General features: G+C 34.3%; 1 protein-coding gene across 1 annotated transcript; it reads right to left on the bottom strand.

Moving 5' to 3' along the window:
* LOC120200369 (calcium-dependent protein kinase 32-like) lies at window positions 1-23,467 on the bottom strand. The gene is made up of 10 exons (XM_039201240.1): window positions 23,454-23,467; window positions 19,373-19,383; window positions 3,566-4,084; window positions 2,226-2,349; window positions 1,982-2,125; window positions 1,576-1,728; window positions 1,324-1,439; window positions 1,048-1,215; window positions 490-720; window positions 1-340 (listed from the first exon to the last, which is right to left on the bottom strand). The coding sequence occupies exons 3-10, from the start codon at window positions 4,076-4,078 to the stop codon at window positions 185-187; spliced, it is 1,605 nt and encodes a 534-aa protein (XP_039057171.1). The 5' UTR covers window positions 4,079-4,084; window positions 19,373-19,383; window positions 23,454-23,467; the 3' UTR covers window positions 1-184.
* Between the last annotated feature and the right edge of the window lie 333 nt (window positions 23,468-23,800).

Genomic DNA, 23,800 nt, shown 5'->3' on the forward strand with positions numbered 1-23,800 from the left:
TCAAATCTGAGTACATGAACAAAACAAATGGAAATTTCCTTATATGGACAAACCTTGGCATGGCTCAATCCTTGTAAACCCTAATTATTATTATTTTTTCTTTCAGATAAAAAAATAAATAAAAAATTAGAAGCTGAAATCAACAGCCTCTTTCATTAGTGGAACCTTTGAATGTGCTGTTGGGTCATCTAGGCTCATTGTTCATTTGCAATGATCCATCCTTCATCAACTTCAAGCTGAGATTGTTAAACCTCTCTCTCGAATATTGCCTCGACGCTTTTCGCCAATCCGTACCGGCCTTCATCATCGCCGCAAACTCATCGTAACTTATCCTCCCATCCTGCAGTAGATTCAGCAAACACGGTATCAGCATCATCTCATCATTTTATAGTTCTCAAGTTTCGAAAATGATTTCTTTTCGACTTCTCCCTGTTAGAACATCTCGGGATAAACTGCTAAGGGAGCAAAAAGAGGGAAAATCTCTCTAACCTTGTCCGTGTCGACATCGTGCATGATGGCGCCGATGACTTCTTCACTGTTTGTTTCAACTTCATCGGATAAGGTGTCTCTTAGTTCCTCAATCTCAATATAACCACTTTGGTTTCTATCGAAAAACTCAAATGCCTTTTTAAGGTGCTCGTCGTTCCCCATCTTCCTCAGGTGAACTGAGATGGCAACAAACTCTCCGTAGTCCAGATATCCATCTTTATCTACATCGCCCTGTGACTCAAAATGATGAATTTTTAGTTACTTCTCTTGCAAAAGTGGCACATGTTGATAGCCATGCAATGCACGTATTATTCTAAAACGAGTATGACAATGGCCACCGATGGATGTTCAAGACTTGATTTTGAAAGTAAGAGAAATCAAGTTGACCCACTAGCTTTTATAAAACTAGATCTCAGTGGATTATTGGCTCTGTAAAAGAGTGAACAGTTGTACGAAAGTGAAAACTGATTACAGAAACAAACTAATGGTGACACATTTCAAGCGTCCACCGCCAAATGTCGATGACAAAACATAATGCAAACTTCGGGTCGAACTTACAGCTTCCATTAGTATTTGAAGATCTGAATCAGGAATAGTATGCTCAAGTTTATGCAACCCAGCCCTTAGCTCATCAATGTTAATCTTGCCTCTATTGGCAGTATCCATCAATTTGAATCCCTCTTTTATGCCTGCAACTTCCTCGATCGAGAGATGCTTGGCTATTACCTGTCAGTATACAATTTCCCAAAAAGAAAAATGGGAAAAAGGTTAATAAGAAATGACTTGAAGCTTTATTCGGGTTCCACTGGCCATGAAAAAAGCAAGAAGCATTACCCGGAGAGCTCTTTTCTTGAGCTTGTTCATTACAGAGAACTGCTTGAGCCTTGCCTTCACAGTTTCTCCCAAGGAAACATTTGGAGCCTTCTTTGCATTTTGCAACCAGGGATGATCTGAATTCAATAGACAATAAACGACTCGGTTTAGGATTCGTATCAAAATAGAAATACAATTTTGCTTAGAAACTATATTAGAGGCTAATATAACTTCCGTGACCGGAAAACCTATATCATTAGAACTAAAACTTACCTAGTACTTCCTGAGCTGTAAGTCGCCGCTTAGGGTCAGGATTGAGCATCTTCCTCACAAGGTCTTTCGCATTCTCGGAAACTTTAGGCCAAGGATCCCTCCTAAAATCTATAACAGGGCGAATAATAGCCTGCGCAACTCCTTGCTCAGTTTCTGCATACAAATAAGGAAAGTTAGAGAGGAAAAAGAGATGAAATAAAATGTAAGATGGAAGTGAACATAAGGTGGAAATAGGACTAATCGAGGAAAACGAGGAAAAATTGTGTTACGACTGAATTCAAATAGGAAGGGGAGGAGGATAATAATAGAAACCATCGTTTATTTGCAGTTCCTAAACATGAATGCATGGGAATATATAATTCTCATTACTCAAACAGCGATTATCTTTAACCGAATCAATACAAACCTGCCCAGAAAGGTGGGACACCACAAAGTAAAATGTAAAGGATCACACCGGCACTCCAAACATCAACTTCAGGACCATAATTTCTTTTCAGCACCTCAGGAGCCATGTAGTAAGGACTTCCAACTATCTCTGTAAATATTTCACCTGCAACAGGAAAGATTCAAACTTCAAAAACAGAACAAACATAGAAGGTGAAAACTTACTACAGAGGGTACAAAGTTATTAATATCATGTTTATGAATACCTGGTTTAAAGAACACTGACAAACCAAAGTCAATCGACTTCAAAGCCGCTGTCTCTTTTTTATTAGCAAACAGAAAGTTCTCGGGTTTTAGATCCCTATGCATCACCCCATGTTTGTGGCACATCTGTAACAACAAAAATACACTGATATTAACTTAAGATCATAATTGAAGGCACAATGCAACGAGTCTTTTTTCTTTAATAGTAGTTGTGCAAAGAAATATTCCAAGACATTCTATTATGTTTCCAAGAGCATCTATAACATAATGGTAGAGCTACCAATGGCCGAAAGGGATTTACACTGTGGTTGCAGCCGCATCTTCGGTTGTGTAACGTTTATCGCGATTGTGGGCATAACGGATGCTATTGCGGGTATCGCAGTTATGCAATAACAGTTTGGACGGCACCGTCAACACTATTTAAATCCGCCGAAGACCTACCTCAAGATAGAACACATACTAGTACAAAATGGAAAATCTAAGAATTGAACACCCTAAGACTTAGGTCCAAGAAATACTTGGAATCCAAAATTTTGTGCAGAACTTCAATTTAATCACTTCAAGCAACTAGTTCAGAAGATCATTGGGAAACCTAAAGTTCTACATCTGTAAGGGAAAATTCAAGACATTTTATTATGTTTCCAAGAGCATGTACGACATAATGGTAGAGCTGCCAATGGCTGAAAGTAATTTATACTGCAGTTGCAGCCGTGTTTTCGGTTCCGTAGCGTATTGTGGGTATAGCGGGTTCGGATGGCACTGTTAAGGCTATTCCTCCACCGAAGGCCTGCCTCAAGATAGAACACATACTAGTAGAAAATGCAAAATCTAAGGATTGAATACCCTAAAACTTAGGTCCTAGAAGGCAATTGAAACCCAAAATTTTGTGCAGCTTCTTAGTTTAATCACTTCAAGCAACTAGTTCAGAAAATCATTGGGAAACCTAAAGTTCTACATCTGTAAGGGAAGAAAATTCAAGATCAAACAAAGATTAAAAAAGAAACACAAAAATGCAAGAATCTCATCAAAAACTCAGAACCTAATTAAATCAATCAAATTCCACTAGAGAAATCCAACAAAAAATCCCAAAATCAAATGATAAAAAGAAAGAAAAATACTTGAACAACTTGGGTCCTAGAAAATGCAAAATCTAAGAATTGAATACCCTAAAACTTAGGTCCTAGAAAGCAATTGAAACCCAAAATTTTGTGCAGCATCTTAATCTAATCACTTCAAGCAACTAGTTCAGAAAATCATCTGAACCCTAAATCAATCAAATTCCATTAGAGAAATCCAACAAAAAACCCCAAAACCAGATGATGAAAAAAAGAAAGAAAAATACCAGAACAACTTCAACAATGGTCTTGGTGACAGCAGCAGCAGCTCTCTCAGTATAATGACCTCTTGCAACAATCCTGTCAAACAGCTCACCACCTTCACACAACTCCATGACCAAATGGACCGCATGGTCATCCTCATAAGTGTCTTTCAAGGTCACAATATTTGGGTGGTGAGGCAGATGCTTCATGATCTGGACTTCCCTCCTCACATCCTCAATATCAACGGCTGTCCTCAGCTTCTTCTTCGATATCGACTTGCATGCAAAAGTGTCCCCCGTTTCTTTGTCCGTACAAAGATACGTGATCCCGAACTCACCTCGACCGAGTTCACGCCCGAGTTCATATCTCTGCTCGATTTCCCTCCCGGTTGGCTCACTCAAAACGATGAGTTTATGCCCTCCGTTCCCATGTCCGTGTTGACCATAATCTATAGAAAATGGGTTTTGCTTCTTTTTGCCTTTCTTCTCTTTCTTTCCATGAGATGGGGTTGACGGAGTCACACAACAATTTCCCATAAAGATCCGAGCTTTCTTTTAAACCCAGAAAAGTCAACAAAAACTCAAAATCTTGGATCGTTTTTCAGCAAAAAACGGGGAAAGAAAGAGCTTTGCTTTTAAAGATCCAAGCTTGGAGATCTAACAAAGCTTCTGCTTTTTCAAATTGACAAAAGAGAAAGAAACTTTGCTCCTAGAATTTTCAATGAAAGTTTTGGTAAAGGATTAAAAATGAAGCAATGAAAATAAAATGAGAAAGAAGAAATTTTCTTTAATAGATATTAATCAAAAGCGTGTTAAGATTGAGAAGAAGAGGAAAGAGCCAACTACCCGAAGAGGTAAATTACGTATTTAGTACATAAAGGGTAAATTACGTGTTAAGAGCAATGAAAATAAAATGAAACTTGTTCTATTTCTTAGAGACTTCATAATCTCTTTCTTTCCACATTTTTTTTATTTTCTAAAAACATAAAGGGTAAATTACGTATTTAGTACATAAATATCAATTTTGATCTGTTTAGTATCTAAACTTTCATTTTTTTCAAAACTATACCTAAAGTTTAGTTTTTGTTTCATTTTATATCACACTGAAAAAACTTTAGTTTTAGTTTCATTTTAGTACTCCCGTTCAAAATTTAACGTTAAGTTTTAAAAAGATTGAAAGTTTAGGTACTAAATGGACCAAAACTGATAGTTTATGTACTAAACATGATAAGTTTTTAATGACGGGTACTAAAATGAAATGAAAACTAAACATTAGACATGATTTTAAAAAATAAAAATTTAAATATTAAAATAAAATAAAACTAATAGTTTAAGTACTAAGTACATATATAAAAATAAATTAAATTTCACGTAATTTGGATTTAAAAAAACAAAACCATGCTTTTCTTCTTGTTTGACTTCTGCCTCTTTGGAAAAGACCAGCACTATAAACCTCCCCAAGTTGAAATAAAAACGGCAAACTACACCAAATATCAATGAAATTTAGATGTTGTATCGTTTATACCATTAAAATTTTAATTTTGACAATTATAGCACTAAACTTTGATTTTTGTTTCAATTATACAACTGAGCCGTTAAATTGTTTACGACACAATGACGTGGTTGATATCAATGTAAACACCTCACCAAAACGACGTCATTCTGATATGTTTGCTAATAATTTAACGATCCAATGGTATAATTGAAACAAAAATCAAAGTTCAGTGCCATAACTGACAATGTTGTAAGTTCAGTGGTATAAACGACTCAGTGCCTAAAGTTTAATTGTATATGGTGTAGTTTACCCTAAAAAAATCTAGGGTTAAGTACACAAATGGTTCCTCAACTATAAGGTGTTGATTTATTGAGTCCCCCAACTATTAAAAATTATTAATGGTCCCTCAACTATAAGTGTTTGTTGAGCCCATAAGCTATTAAAGTTATAAAATATCCACTTGACTAGTTCTAAATTTTTATTTTTCCGTTAAAAATTGACAGTCATCTGAGCTAGACATTAACCTGTTGATTGAAATATGATAAAATCATATTTCAGTGATGTCTACTAGCACAATTTTTACTTTCAAGCATTGGTTGATGGTATAATATTTTAAGCACTAACTCGATGACATAATATAAATGGAGAGTTAGTCCATAAAATACATTTCAAGCGGTTATGAGATAATATTTTATTAAATCTTAGTCGACATGTAAACATTCAGCTCATATTGCGACCAAATTTTTAAAAAATGATAAGTTTGAAACATATCAATAGTCAGATAATCATTTTGTAAGTTTTAATAATCGAATAATTCAACAAAAAACTATCCTACAATTGAGGGATCATTTTATAATTTTTAATATTCGAGTGATTCAACAAAGTAACATCTTATAGGTGGGGACCATTTGTATACTTTACCCAGGATTTTAACACTCTTAATTAATTTAACAAATATTTTACCTACTATCAACCCTTACAATTATTTCTGAAAATCTTTAACAAAATCCAAAACAGATATTTATTTGGGAGACCTAATTCAAGCTTAGACAGATTTTTAATTATATTTAGAATAAAATAACAAAATAAATTATGCAAAACAACCTGCATGCATTTATTTCGAATGATTTATTATATCATGGGAATAGAAATACTAAAAAAAGTATTTGGAATTTTTAAAATAATGCGGTTTTTATTATAAAAGGTATTGATATGAGTATTTTTTTTATTCTAGAATTAAAAAGGGTAAATTAAACGTTAAGTACTCAAACTATTATTTTTATTCCATTTTGATCATCTATAGTTTTTAAAATCGTATTGAATGTTATATTGTGATTTCATTTTGGTCACTCGTCGTTAAAAAAGTAACAAAACTTAAGTTTCAATTTATATTTTTTTTCTCAATGATGATGTGGTGCTACCTTATGGTGACACATCAATCGGTTAATAAATAGAGTAAATTACGTATTTAGTATATAAACTATTAGTTTTGATCTGTTTTAGTTTCTAAAAATTCAAATGTTTTCAAAACAATAACATTTTGTTTTCATTTTATTTTAGTACTTCACCATTAAAAATTTAACGCGTTTAATACCTAAACTATCAGTTTTAACCCGTTTTAGTACCTAAACTTTCAATATTTTCAAAATTTATCGTTAAATTTTGAACATGATATTAAAACAACAAATAAAGTTTTTAATGGCGGGTACTAAAATGAGACAAAAACTAAATTTTAGGTATGATTTAAAAAAAATGAAAGTTTAGGTATTAAAATGAACCAAAAATGATAGTTTAAGTACTAAACACGTAATTTACCCTAAAAATAACAATTTAAAGATTTAAATCCCATTAATTATAAATAACATATTAACCTGCTTATTTTCTGTTAAATTTCTTTACTATATATTATCTAATTTTTGATTCGATTTGGTTCAATTTAATCATTTGCTCTAATTTCCAATTCCATAAGCAGAAAATTGCAATTACATAAACTACATAAACTATATATATTTTAATTTTAATTTTTTTATTTAATTTATAATTATTCTAAAAATTTACTTATGTAGATGTCTGTTATGATTAGAATATTATGTGTTGGCTCCTACAATCAACCAAAAACTGTCAAGAGGGGTTGAATTGGTCTTTAAAAATCTTTGGTGTGGAAGCAATAAAAGATAAGAATTAGACACAAGATTTATAGCGGTTCGACTTTCTCAACCAAAGTATATATCCACTACCTTAGCTCCACAGTAAGGATTTCAATAAATTCACTAAGTTGTTATTTCTTTTTCTAGGCTCAAGAGTAACTTTACAATTCTCTAGTTTTTCAAGGCTAAACTATAACCACTCTCCTTTTACAAAGGATAAGAAATGTAAACAAGAAACCTCACAAGGTAGGTGTTTATAAAGATTTAAGCTCATAAGAATAAAAACAAAAGATATTCAATTAAGCTCTATACACTTATGTACAAGAGAAAAATGAAGGAAATAAGAATGAAAACTCTTTTCTCTTCATCTCTAAGCTTGGATAGGTGTAGTAATTCTTCAAGTGTCCTTAGAGTGTTTTTATTGTGTGGAATAAGTTGCTAGCCGTTTACGACTGTTGGGGATGAGTTATAGCCGTCGAGAATGTAACACCCCAACCCATACCCGACCCGGATATGAGTCAAAGACACTACATTGACTTTAAAACACAACTCTTAATAAATAATAGTAAAATATTTGAACTTATATTAAGAAAAACAATAATAACATACTGTAATATAGTTTACCAAAATATCAGAGCATACACAACTTAACCCTTTAATTACATGCCAACTGCTATTTACATAACAAAATGACCTACTGATTAAGTTGCTTCTGATCTGATGGTTGCAGGAGTAATACTGTCAAGCTGCTTCACCTGTCTCGTCTAATTCCTCGGATCCTACGTGTGAAACACTCACACGCTAAGTCATCGACTTAGTGAGGCAATAATAATAACAACCAGACAATGTAATGAACATGTCATGATCATATGAAATGAGATGCAAACATGTACTTAATCATGTAGTATACTCATCAATATATCCATACCTGTAAGCGTATGACTGACATTCATGAATCTGTATTAAGTTTTTTGGCCCATGATAGCATATTGAGAACCTAAGGTATCGGAGTAATGTGAGGTTGTGCACTATGCTGTCACCACAGCTCGTATAAATGCACCGAAGTGCCCTGTAGAATTGCACCGTAGTGCATATAATGATGTCCATAAGGACCACATAGAATTCTTTAAGAATCATATACATACTATGGATCAAGTATGTGTCTTTCAAGACTTCACACATATCCAAAGGATATACATATGTCCTAAAGAACCACGTAGAATTGCACCGTAGTGCCATATAATAATGTCCATAAGGACCACATAGAATTCCTTAAGAATCATATACATATACTATGGATCAAGTATGTGTCTTTCAAGACTTCACACATGTTCCAAAGAATATACATATGTCCTAAAGAACCGCGTAGACCCTCTACCCTTGGCATGCCAACTATACCTATAGTTCTCATCTACATACATGGGCTTTTACATTTCACGTAGTCTATATCGCGTAGACATGTAATTTCTTACCTTTTCACATAGCTCATAATTTTTCCCACATATTCATGTCATATAATGTATTTTATATGAACTCATGTCATGTCTCATAATACAGAATATGCTCATGTATCAAGATATAAAAATCTAGACTTATCACAAGTCTAGAATGCAGAATATTTCTATAATCATGCTATGCATATGCACTCACCTATACTTCTTTGCCTTTTCCTCGATCGATCCTACTTGTAGATTGTTCCGAACTCGAGTAGGCTCGTATCTACATAAACATAATTTTCAAGATGATCATCAGATGTCTATGTCTTGAAATTAAGCTTTAATAGCTTACTAATTTAAGAAATTAATAGCTTAGTCTTTCTTTCTTTTCTTCTCTTTTTTTTTTTCTCATGGGGGAATCGGTTCCCCCCCCTGGGGGTATCGGTTCCCCTCTAGCATTCTGGAATTTCATATCCGTTGAGGGGGTATCGGTTCCCCCTTGGGGTATCGATTCCCCTCTAGCATTCTGGAAATTCATATTCATTGAGGGGGTATCGGTTCCCCTTGAATGGGTACCGATTCCCCTAACCCAGAAATCCTATTTTGAGCCCGGAAATCACCTCATTTTAGCTCAAACATACATATTTCAATCCCTTTAATACTCTTAGCTCTCATACACTTACTTAAACTAATTATTATCCATTCAATACCTCTAAAACAAGAAAACTACTCATCCATATAGAATTGAAGAATCTTACTCCAATTCCAACTTGTTCTAATTTCAATTCTATTACTTCATACTTCTTAATTAGCTTATTGACAAGTCAAAAATCTTATTCAAACATCAAAACTCATCCATATCAAATTTCATCTAAAAACTCATTTTCCAAATCTATCTCTAAAACACTTATCTTGTAGTTTTAATGTCATATAAGCTTTCCTTTAGCTTATATAACATCCAAACTTTCATTTCCAATCTTAAAAATCAAAGAAACTACCAAGGTTCAGCTTCTTACCTTTACTTGCAAGCTCCACGTTTGGAGAAGGAAGAGAAGAAGATAAGAAAGAAGGAAGAAGATATGAGAGGATTCTGGAAACCTAATACCCACGTGGGTTCTAATATAATCCCCAAATAATATTTAATTATTTCATTTACTCAATTACTCTTTTACCCTCTTAATTCCCCTTCTTTATAATTCAATCCTACACCAAATAACTCAAATAGATCATTACACTCTTCCATCATTTTACTTAAATCACCAAATGTTGAAACTTTGCAAATTAATCACTAACCCGACATGGAGGATGTTACAAATCTCTCCCCCTTAAGAAAATTCGTCCTCGAATTTTTCATTGCACGAACAAATGAGGGTATTGATGTCGCATATCCTCTTCACGCTCCCACGTTGCTTCTTCTACTTTGTGATTTCTCCACAACACTTTGACCAAAGGAATAGTCTTGTTCCTCAATTGCTTAACTTCATGGGCTAAAATTTGAATCGGTTCTTCCTCATAAGTCATATCCGGTTGTACCTCGATCTCTTCTGGATTTACAATATGGGAGGGATCCGATCGATATCTTCGAAGCATTGAAACGTGAAATACATCATGTATCTTTTCCATCTCAGGTGGTAAAGCTAGCTGATATGCTACTGGTCCTACTCTCTTTACAATCTCATATGGTCCAATAAACCGAGGACTCAATTTTCCTTTTCGACCAAATCTCAACACCTTCTTCCATGGGGACACTTTTAAAAACACTTTATCTCCAACTTGAAATTCAATTTCTTTCCTTTTAAGATCAGAATAGGACTTTTGTCGATCCGAGGCCACTTTGAGGTTATGCTGAATTTCTCGAACTTTCTGTTCTACATCTTGAATTAAATCCGGACCAAGAACACTTCGGTCTTTGAGTTCATACCAATTTAATGGAGTACGACATTTTCTTCCATATAATGCTTCATATGGGGCCATCTTTATACTAGACTGATAACTATTGTTGTAAGCGAACTCTGCCAGCGGTAGATACTTTTCCCATGATCCTTTAAATTCCATTACGCATGCTCTCAACATATCTTCCAATATCTGAATAGTTCTCTCTGATTGCCCATCAGTCTGAGGATGAAAAGCCGTACTAAAGTTTAAACGAGTCCCCAACGCTCCATGCAAAGATTTCCAGAATCTAGAAGTAAATCAAGGGTCTCGATCAGAGACTATGGAAACAGGTACTCCATGCAATCTAATAACTTCTCTAATATACAGTTCTGCATACTTTTCCATAGAGAAATCCGTTCTCACCGGAAGGAAATGCGCTGACTTAGTTAATCGATCAACAATTACCCAGATTGATTCTCTTTTGTTTGGGGTCAAGGGTAACCCCGAAACAAAATCCATCGTAACATTTTCTCATTTCCATTGAGGAATGAAAAGCGGTTGCAATAATCCTGATGGAACTTGATGCTCGGCTTTGACTTGTTGACATATCAAACACTTAGACACAAATTCGGTGATGCTTCGCTTCATCCCTGACCACCAAAATCGATCCTTCAAATCCATATACATCTTGGTTCCACCCGGGTGCATCGTTAACGGACTGCAATGAGCCTCTGTTAATATTTCTTTCTTCAAGTCGTTATTGTCGGGTATTACAATTCTTCCTTTACAATATAGATTTCCATCTGACTTAATCTCAAAGTCTTTAATCTCTTTGTTCTTTACTTGTTCAATTCTTTTCAAACACATTTCATCTTTACCTTGCAATTCTCCTATTCGTTCCAACCATGCTGGTTTAAGGGTCAATTCTGCACAAAGACCACCGTCTCCCGTTAAAGATAATCTTGCATCCATAGCTCGTAAAGCTGCAAACGTCTTTCTACTCAGAGCATCTGCTACCACATTAGCCTTTCCGGGATGATAGTCAATTATCACATCATAATCCTTTAAGAACTCTACCCATCTACGTTGTCTCAAATTCAATTCTTTTTGAGTCATCAGGTACTTCAGGCTCTTATAATCCGTATACAAGTAACAACGCTCCCCATAAAGATAATGACGCCAAATCTTAAGAGCGAATACTACAGCAGCCATTTCTAAATCATGAGTGGGGTAATTCCTTTCATGTGGTTTCAATTGTCTCGATGCGTACGCTACCACTTTTCCTTATTGCATTAATACACACCCCAACCCGTTATGGGATGCGTCACTGTATACTACAAAATTCTTGCCAGATTCCGGTTGAACCAATATCAGAGTTTCCGTCAGAATTCTCTTTAAAGCTTCGAAACTTTCTTGACATTCAGAAGTCCAAACAAATGGTACGTTCTTTCTCATTAGCTTTGTTAGAGGCAGCACAATCATCGAAAAATTCTTAACGAATCTTCGTTAGTAACCGGCAAGTCCAAGAAAACTCTGAACTTCAGACACATTCTTAGGAACTTCCCAATCCATTATAGCTTTAACTTTCTGAGGGTCTACTCTAATCCCAACTGCCGAGATCACATGCCCCAGGAAAATTACTTCCTTTAACCAGAACTCACATTTGGACAATTTGGCATACAACTTTTTATCTCTTAAAATTTGCAAGACGATCCTCAGATGTGTGCTATGCTCTTCATGGGATTTCGAGTACACCAGTATGTCATCAATAAAGACAACAACAAACTGGTCCAGATAGGGCTGAAAAATCCTGTTCATGAGATCCATGAAAGCAGCAGGTGCATTCGTTACTCCGAATGGCATTACTATGAATTCATAATGACCATATCTCGTTCTGAAAGCCGTCTTCGGAATATCTTTCTCCTGGATCTTCAATTGATGATAACCCGAACGTAGATCAATCTTCAAAAATACCGAAGCTCGTCAATGCGCGGAAGGGGATACTTGTTCTTGATGGTCACCTTATTGAGCTGTCGATAGTCAATGCAAAGACGCATTGATCCATCCTTCTTTTTAACAAATAACACCGGAGCTCCCCAAGGTGACACACTTGGTCGAATAAATCCTTTTTCTAACAAATCTTGCAATTGATTCTTTAACTCTTGCAATTCCTTCGGAGCCATTCGATAAGGTGCCATTGCAATCGGAGCTGTTCCCGGCATTATTTCAATTTGGAATTCTACCTCTCTATCCGGAGGTAATCCTGGCAATTCAGCAGGAAAAACATCAGGGAACTCTCGAACTATTGGAATTTCCTCTAACCTTTTCTCTTTAGCTCTTGAATCAATCACATTTGCAAGAAAACCCTGACATCCTTGTAGCAATAATTTCTTGGCAGACATCACTGATATTACATTTGCTAAAGGATTAAACTTTTCACTGCTCACACTTATCTCTGTTCCTTCTGGACTTTTCAGAGTTACCTTTTTCAATCTGCAACTAACATCTCCATAATAACGGAACAACCAATCCATTCCTAGAATCACTTCAAACTCGTCAAAGGGTAATTCAATCAAATTAGCAGGGAATTCAATTCCCTGAACCTTTATGGGACACCCCTTACAGACTTTATTCACCCGGGCACTATGGCCTAACGGAGTTGTTACTATAATCTCATTACTCGTAGCTTCTAAGGGAATTCCCAACTCCTTTACTAACTTACTTGTAATATAAGAATAATTAGAACCCGGATCAATCAGTACCAATACTAATTTATCATACAACTGAAAAGTACCTGCTATAATATCAGGGTCATCACGGTCTTCACTTGTCTTTAGGTTGTATACTCGAGCAGTGGATCGAACTTCAGGTTGAGCAGAGAATTCAGACGGGTTCCTTCCTCTGCCTCTTCCTCGTCCTCTTTGTGAGGAAGAACCAGCTCTTCCAGATGGTGCCGGCTCACCAACAATCAATGGACAATCCCGGACAAAATGTCCGGCATCTCCGTATCGAAAACAAGTCCCAGCAGCCATACGACAAGCTCCATAATGGTTTTTCCCACAATGCTGACACTGTCTCCCTTGACCCGGAGTAGATCTCCCAGCACCAAATTCCACTGACTGCGTCTGTCTAGGTCTCGCCTGACTTGCTCCCCTAGCAGACGATGCAACTGATTCTGATCTAGTTTATGATCGAAATCCCGAGTCTCTTCGCCTTTTTGTTGGTACTGAGCTAGAAGAAGTAGTCGTCCTCTTTGATGTCTGAACTCTTGAGTCCCCAAATCGTTCATTCTGAGCCCTTTCAAGAGCTTTTGCACGATTGATCACCTCCTGGAACGAGGACAGGTTTAATACTATCAACATTTCTTTAAGTCTAGGGCACAAGCCCTCCACGAACCACTCACAAGCATCTTTTTCAGTAGGCACAAGCTCAGCTGCAAACCTGCTCAGCTTATTAAACTCACATTCGTACTCATATACGGAGCGGCTCATCTGCTTCAAATTCATAAACTCTTGCTTCATTTGTCGGATAAACTGATCTCCAATATACTTGTTTTTAAATTCTTCTAAAAACAAAGACCAAGTCAACTGGTCGGTTGACATCCTCATGGTGACGTTCGTCCACCATATCCTCGCCTGACCCCTCAATAAAGACACAGCTCCATCTAATTTCTCCACTTCGGAACAGTGGAGACCATCTAACATGATTTTCAAATCATTCAACCAAAGATCCGCTGACACTGGACCTTCCTCAGCTTCTCCCTTAAATTCGGGAGCTCCTAAACTTCTCATCTCTTTTGCTACATTAATTCTTGGAGTTAGTGGAGCAGGAGGTTGAAGACGCGTCAGAATAGCGTCTAAAGTTCTGAAGAACGTATCTTGATCTTGCACAGGCACTCCTTGAGATGCCTGTTCTTCACCCTGCATGGCCAGGGCAGGTGAATTACTGCTTTCAGCATGCCTATCTTCTCCCGCTTCACTTCGGGAGCTATTATGTCCGGACATCTAATAAGAATAAACACATTGTTCTATTAGCAAAACAGCATACTTATACTATACCAGATCAGAAGTTCTCACTATTAGTTGGTATGTATTCCATTTAAAGACTCTATAGACTCTGGTTTATGCCTAGAATCGGCTAAACCATAGCTCTGATACCATTAAATGTAACACCCCCAACCCATACCCGACCCGGATATGAGTCAAAGATACTACATTGACTTTAAAACACAACTCTTAATAAATAATAGTAAAATATTTGAACTTATATTAAGAAAATACAATAATATACATACTGTAATATAAGTTTACCAAAATATTCAGAGCATACACAACTTAACCCTTTAATTACATGCCAACTGCTATTTACATAACAAAATGACCTACTGATTAAGTTGCTTCTGATCTGATGGTTGCAGGAGTAATACTGTCAAGCTGCTTCACCTGTCTCGTCTAATTCCTCGGATCCTACGTGTGAAACACTCACACGCTAAGTCATCGACTTAGTGAGGCAATAATAATAACAATCAGGCAATGTAATGAACATGTCATGATCATATGAAATGAGATGCAAACATGTACTTAATCAATGTAGTATACTTCATCAATATCCATACCTGTAAGCGTATGACTGTAACATTCATGAATCTGTATTAATAAGTTTATTGGCCCATGATAGCATATTGAGAACCTAAGGTATCGGAGTAATGTGAGGTTGTGCACTATGCTGTCACCACAGCTCGTATAAATGCACCGAAGTGCCCCGTAGAATTGCACCGTAGTGCCATATAATGATGTCCATAAGGACCACATAGAATTCTTTAAGAATCATATACATATACTATGGATCAAGTATGTGTCTTTCAAGACTTCACACATGTTCCAAAGGATATACATATGTCCTAAAGAACCGCGTAGAATTGCACCGTAGTGCCATATAATAATGTCCATAAGGACCACATATAATTCCTTAAGAATCATATACATATACTATGGATCAAGTATGTGTCTTTCAAGACTTCACACATGTTCCAAAGAATATACATATGTCCTAAAGAACCGCGTAGACCCTCTACCCTTGGCATGCCAACTATACCTATAGTTCTCATATACATAACATGGGCTTTTATATTTCACGTAGTCTATATCGCGTAGACATGTAATTTCTTACCTTTTCACATAGCTCATAATTTTTCCCACATATTCATGTCATATAATGTATTTTATATGAACTCATGTCATGTCTCATAATACAGAATATGCTCATGTATCAAGATATAAAAATCTAGACTTATCACAAGTCTAGAATGCAGAATATTTCTATAATCATGCTATGCATATGCACTCACCTATACTTCTTTGCCTTTTCCTCGATCGATCCTACTTGTAGATTGTTCCCGAACTCGAGTAGGCTCGGTATCTACATAAACATAATTTTCAAGATGATCATCAGATGTCTATGTCTTGAAATTAAGCTTTAATAGCTTACTAATTTAAGAAATTAATAGCTTAGTCTTTCTTTCTTTTCTTCTCTTTTTTTTTTCTCATGGGGGAATCGGTTCCCCCCCTGGGGGTATCGGTTCCCCTCTAGCATTCTGGAATTTCATATCCGTTGAGGGGGTATCGGTTCTCCCCTTGGGGTATCGATTCCCCTCTAGCATTCTGGAAATTCATATTCATTGAGGGGGTATCGGTTCCCCTTGAATGGGTACCGATTCCCCTAACCCAGAAATCCTATTTTGAGCCCAGAAATCACCTCATTTCAGCTCAAACATACATATTTCAATCCCTTTAATACTCTTAGCTCTCATACACTTACTTAAACTAATTATTATCCATTCAATACCTCTAAAACTAAGAAAACTACTCATCCATATAGAATTGAAGAATCTTACTCCAATTCCAACTTGTTCTAATTTCAATTCTATTACTTCATACTTCTTAATTAGCTTATTGACAAGTCAAAAATCTTATTCAAACATCAAAAACTCATCCATATCAAAATTTCATCTAAAAACTCATTTTCCAAATCTATCTCTAAAACACTTATCTTGTAGTTTTAATGTCATATAAGCTTTCCTTTAGCTTATATAACATCCAAACTTTCATTTCCAATCTTAAAAATCAAAGAAACTACCAAGGTTTAGCTTCTTACCTTTACTTGCAAGCTCCACGTTTGGAGAAGGAAGAGAAGAAGATAAGAAAGAAGGAAGAAGAAATGAGAGGATTCTGGAAACCTAATACCCACGTGGGTTCTAATATAATCCCCAAATAATATTTAATTATTTCATTTACTCAATTACTCTTTTACCCTCTTAATTCCCCTTCTTTATAATTCAATCCTACACCAAATAACTCAAATAGATCATTACACTCTTCCATCATTTTACTTAAATCACCAAATGTTGAAACTTTGCAAATTAATCACTAACCCGGCATGGAGGATGTTACATAGAATATTTAAAAACATGCAATAAAGGCCACCTGCACATGCAGTTTCAAAACTTTGAAGAAAGTTTCGAAACTTTTAACACACTGTTCTTGAAAGTTTCGAAATGTTGATGAAAGTTTCGAAACTCTTACTTAAAAATATGATCGTTGAAGAAAATCGAACCGTTAAAACAGTTTCTGGGTGCAAAGTTTCGAAACTTTTGTAAAGTTTCGAAACTTTTGTAAAGTTTCAAAACTCTTACAAAATTTCCAAACTATGAACAATACCCATGTATGAACAATATCAAATAGTGACTGAATAGTTTTTTTAATATTTAAAAAGTTGTAAACACATTTTAAACATATTTTAATTAAGTCCAAAATAGTTCATATATATAAAGTAATTAAGAACACATATTTTTCAAGTTATTTTGGACTTTGAATTATTTTTAAAAAATTTGATTTAGTCCAAAATCAATTTTACAAATATTTGTTATATCAAAATATAAGTTCAACAATATCCCCTTTTGATATAACAGAACTTCTTTGAAAAATTGTTTTTGACAAAAGCTACCCTTTAGAAAAATATATTTTGAAAAAGAGAACGTAACACCCCCAACCCATATCTGACCCGGATACAAATCCGAGGTGTCACATTGACTAGTCAAAGCACATATTTTTATAAAAACCATAGAAAATTTAAAACTTCTAATCTATAAATAAATTCTTTTACATAAACATGTTAAAACTTTAACAGACTCCATCAGAGCGTACATATTTAATGACTTTGTTTACATGCCAACATACTAATTTACAAAATAGAACATACTTTACAAGATATTTCTGATCTGATCTTCGAGCAATGATATGTTGTTCTGCTGGAGCTAATCTTGATCCTCTTGCTTACCAAAACCTACGCGTAAGACACTTACACGCTAAGTCATAGACTTAGTGAGACATGTAAATGCACAATGTAAACTAACACATGTATTCAGATATCATATAATACAAATCATAATTACACACCTATTGAACCAATCATTAACATGTTTATTATACTTATTTCCTTGTCACTATTTATATTATATCATATGAGCATAGATTTGACATGAACGTATAATATAACTCCAAAACACAATAATACATGAATAATTACTAATTACATATCATACATAATCACATATCATCTCTTATCACAAAACCCAGATGCACTCATTATCATTCTTTTCTTTTCTATTATCATATAATTCTGAGCTTATCATTTATACATGTCACATGTCATATAGCCCCAATATCATTTCACAATGAATACATATATTATCATAACACATATTTATTATTTTTGAAGCCCATGCACTCTTTTGAGAACTTAAGGTATGTGAGTACATAGAGGTTGTGCACAATGCTATCACTACAGCTCGTATAAATCCCACTAGGGGCGTGTAGAATTTGTCCCATAGGACCACTATGTCTCGAAGGACCACTATGTCCCGAAGGACCACATAGAACACATATGTCCCGAAGGACCACATAGAACCCTCGACTCTTGGCATGCTAACTATACCTATAACTCTCATAACATATGACATGGGTAATATTTGTTATATCATTTCACATCTTCAGATAGACACCTAGCTTACTGTCACGTAGCATATTTCCATGTAATTCACATTCAAGTATCACATAACTTTCCACTTTTACTTGTATTCTTTTTCACATAGCTCATATAACATACATAACATATCGTGTAACATTCTCATAGAAACATATATGAGTCAAATCACTTTCACATATATTTTATCTCTTATGATCATATAAACTATTATCACACATACATGCATTCATAATGTTCACATATAAAGATGCATTCAACAATTAAACCTATGCATTTACTCATATATTTCTAGCACCATATTACTACAGGGTTATGCTTAGGTACTCTTAAACATCATATCATACTATACTTATATTATTGTACTCATGTCATCTATTATCAGAATTAGACTCATCGTAAGTCTTAATTCCCTAAACATCATGTACACTTAATATCATGTACTCACCTGGTCTCAATGAACACTTATAAGCTCTTGATCTTCCTTGCGTATCTTACTCTGTCGACCTATCCGAACTTTGCTTTCGATCGATGTCTACATAATCATGTATTGATACTATCAGTATCCAATTAATATACTTTAATCTATCATTTCATAGACTGAATAACGATTTATTTCATTTCCCATTGAAGTGCATCGGTGCATTCTACAGTGCATCGATGCATTCTTTAACATGTTCATCGATGCACTACCATGCATCGATACACAATTTACATTCGATGTTTTAATCTTAAGGGGTGCATCGATGCACTCCTTATGCATCGATGCAATAATTACATTTGATGTTCCTTTAATTGAGAGTGCATCGATACACATTGAATATGCATCGATGAACACAACCCAGAATTGTTATTTTAAGCACGAAAATCCTTACTTTAACCCCAAATTCTACTTATTAATCCCTCATTTTACCTTAAAACTTATCTATACATATTTAAACCTTCTTATAACACTATAACACTTCACCATCTCTCATAATACACCATAATTCTTGAATCAAAGAATTTCATCAAATTTTCTATGTGTTCTAAATTCAATTCTATCATCTCTAACTTCTTAATTAACCCATTGACAAGTCAAATCTATCTTTAGAACTTCAAAAACCTTTCCATAACAAAAGTTCATTTCTCAATCCTTAATCAAATTTCCTTTCTAATTCTCTCCTTTTGGTGTTTTAAGCTTATATAAGCTTTCCTTAAGCTTATATAACACTCAAGGAATAAAACCCAACTTAAACATTCAAGAATTAATCATAAAAATTAAAACTCACCTTTGAGGTTTGAGCTTGAACCCACGGGAAGAAGAAATGAAGAAGGAAAAGAAGAGTTCTAGATAACTCTTCACATCCCACGTCTCTACTCTTAATAAGGGAAAGAAAATATCTTTTTAAACTAATTACCATAATGCCCTTTACTTCTTCCATAATTATGATTTAATCCAATACTGAAATAGTCCTATTTAAATTCTTGAACTTATTAATTTCCTTAAATTGATCCTCAAATTCCAAAAATTCTCATTTTAGTCACTAACCCGAATTTTGGGATGTTACAGAGAATTTAATAAAAAAATATTTAACATTTTCTTTGAGAAATTTAATTTTCCACTTACTTCTCCCCTTTTTGTTATATCAAAAATAATTCAACAATAGTAAGTCAATAACAGAGAATAAAAAAAAATAAAAGGTTAAAGAATATAAATCATTTTGCCAAATGATTATGCTTTATTTCAGTTCTCACATATTTCTAAATTATTTTGAAATTGTTCCTTTTTGTTTTAATTTCAAATAGTATTCAAAATTTCTTAATTTTTTTGTTTGTCACTGTTTTGATTTTGTTAGATATTTTGGATTACATATATTTTGATTTTGTTTAGATATTTTGGATTACATATCTATACTTATATCTATACTTATATATTTTGATTTTGTTAGATATTTTGGATTACATATCTATACTTATATCGAATATTTTTGGGTATTTGTTTTATGGATATTTTTTGGCCTATTATGTTGGATATATGTTGGATTATACTTATCTTGGCTTATGATGCTCCAATCCTTTCTTCTCTTGTGTAGCTAAATGATTTTGATCTAACAAAAAGGGAGAAAAAAATATCAAAAATAACTTTTTAATTAAAATCTTTAACTTTCGTTTTTTATATAAATTGTTTATAGCCTTAAATTATTTTGCAAAGGGGGAGTTATATGAAAAATTGAATGATATATAATTTGAAAATTGTATGACAAATTTTGAATCAAGAATATTTTTACAAAAATGTTTTGTTATATCAAAAAGGGGGAGATTTATAAACATAAATGATTTTGATATAACATTAATTATAATAATTTTGTAAAATTATTTTTAAATCCCTAACATTTTGTCAAATCTTTAAAATGAGTCTTTTAAGTTCAAATTATATTAAAAATATCGTTCAAATACTTTAGAATAATTTTCAAAGTCTTATATTTATCAAAATGTCAAAAACTAACTTTTTAGACAAGCATTGACCAAAAGTTTCGAAACTTCTTCAAGACTTTCAAAACTTTCCAAGACAGAAGCCTAAAATTTTTTGATATTTTCTTATAGTTTTGAAACTATCTCAAGAGTTTTGAAACTTTCATTAAAGTTTTGATACTTTAGGTCTAACGGTTATATTTTTCAGTTCCTCTTTCTAAGAGTTTCGAAACTTTCCCCATGGTTTCGAAACTTTGTGTGGAAGTAGCTAATAATGCACAAATTTAGTGCTTCAAACGTATCCAAACTCCCTCTAACAACCCTAAATGGTTAGAAATCAATGAGGGCATATAAAAAGGGTCTTCAAACAACCAGTAAAAGACAAGAAAGCTATTCCAACAATCAAAGAACATTTAGAGCCAAATTTGTAATCCATTTTGCCTTTCTTACATAGAACACTATTCTATTCATTGTATTTTTCATCCTAAGTGTTATTGGGTGTGTGAGAGTTTAAATTATCTTGCGAGGATATTCAAAAGTTTGTTTCTTTGTAATTTATTCTTAGGAAGGGTTGCGTACTTGAGACTTTGGGGTATAAGTCTAAGTGTGTTGTAAGGTTACATTTTGTCCTAAAAGGTTAGAACAAATTAGTGGATTTGTTGAAATCCTTAGTGTGGAAGCTAAGGTAGTGGATGTAGAATTAATTGAAGAAGTTGAACCACTATAAAATTGCTTGTGTCAATTTTTCATTTTCTTGCAAAAAGCTTCCATCATTTTTCAAATTGCCAATTCACCCCCTCTTGGCCATTCCATTGATTAATTTGACTCAACATTATGTATTAGATAAGATTTTGATGTACTTTATTATCAGGTATGAACACATGATTTTATGTTAATGATCAAATTATAAACTTTAGTTAGGTGAAAGTAAATAATTAAAATATAAAGAAAATAACTAAATTATATAAAAATTTAAAAATTTTAAGGAACAACCGGGTAACGAACTGAAAATATCGAGTTAACAATTAGAGTTAATCCGAGTTAGTAAGGGGGTAAGTTTAGAGAATTTGGGCTAGTTAATATTGATAATGGGTTATATCCAAGTTGGAAAACCTTGTCGATACCCATTTGATCCGCGAAATCCTTGTCATCCCTCTCCCCACCCTGACGTTGGTCCTTACTAAACTACCTGGCATTGGGAGTATGACGACATATGTACTATTAAGTCGGCCTATAATGCTTTGCATTGCCAATGATGAGATGAAAGATCCAATACTTAGAATCTTGCTTGGAATTTTGACGACCCTTGACGTGTTAGGAACTTTATATGACTGATTCTTCGTGAGCGGATTATGACCAACGTGAAACATGCTAGGAGTGGTCTTACGACAGATTCCACCTGCCCAGCGTGCAGAATCAACACAAAGACAATAACTCATGTGATGCGGGATTGTCTTACTACATGCATGGTGTGGACGCAAGTTATACCGCATAATTTGATAGGGAGTTTCTTTTCTCTTAACCTTCTCGATTGTTTTACCTCTAATCTGAATTATTTGACTATGATGCAAGATGGTTCTTATGACTGGAGACATTTCTTTGGAATCATGCTTTAGAGACTTTGAAAACAACGTTGTAGTACTGTATTCGAAGGCGAAATCTGGCCCGCTCAGACTATTATCCAGTCCGTCAGGTCTGGGCCCAATCTATCAAAGCAAATCATATGTCCAGACCCAAGTGCACCATTCAGAAAAACATAATTCAATTTCGAAAGCCTCCTACTCATGGCGTTACCAAACTCAACATCGACGGTTCCATGAATCAAAACACAAAGGAAGCAGGAGGAGGAGACACCCTTCACAATTCTGAAGGAGATTGAATTGCTGGGTACTATCATAGCTTGGGGGTTGTTCCATTATCTATATCAAACTCTGGGCTCTTGCTGATTGTTTAGAGGTGGCATGGATTTGAGGATTCAGGAGTATAGAAGTCGAGATGGATAACAAAACATCTATTCGAATTTTCACTTCACCTTCTTTCCCTTTTGAACCAACTTCGGTCCGTTGTATCCGGGATCTCCTGCATCGCTAGTGGCAAATCAATTTCAAGCATATTCACCGTGAAGCTAATGGTGTTGTCGATGCGTTAACACTACTTGGATGTACGGGCACTCCTGTCCGATCAGAACTCGCTCATCCGCCAGCTAATATGCATTGTCTCCTCCAATTATGTAACATCCCAAAAATCGGGTTAGCGACTAAAATGAAAGTTTTTGAAACTTGGTTATCAATTTAGGAAAAATTAAAAAGTTCAATGACTTAATTATGAATATCTTAGTATTAGATTAAATGGTAATTATGGAAAGATTGAAAATGTATTATGGTTTTTTTTCCCTAAAGGATATTTTCCCCTTATTAAGGGATAATCATGTGGGTTTTTAGGGAGAGTTATCTAGAAGCTCTTATCTTCTTGCTTTCTTCTTCCCGTAGCTTCTTTGCAAAGGTGAGTTGGATTATAGTTATTGATTTCTTGAATTTCTAATTTGGTTTTGATTCTTTGGGTGTTATATAAGCTTAAGGAAACCTTATATAAGCTTAAAACATCAAGAAGAGAGAATTAGAAATGAAATTGTAATAAGGATATAGAAATGAATTATTTGTATGAAGAGGTTTTTGAAGTTATATTAATGAATTTGACTTGTCATTAGAAGGATTAAGAAGTTTAAAGCATTATAAATGAATTTAGAACACATGTAAAGTTTAGTAAAATTCTTAAATTCAAGAGTTATGGTGAGTTATGAAAGATGATGAGG

Source organism: Hibiscus syriacus, unplaced genomic scaffold, assembly GCF_006381635.1.
Source record: "Hibiscus syriacus cultivar Baekdansim isolate YM2019G1 unplaced genomic scaffold, ASM638163v2 tig00005939_pilon, whole genome shotgun sequence".
NCBI classification, from domain to species: Eukaryota; Viridiplantae; Streptophyta; class Magnoliopsida; order Malvales; family Malvaceae; genus Hibiscus; species Hibiscus syriacus.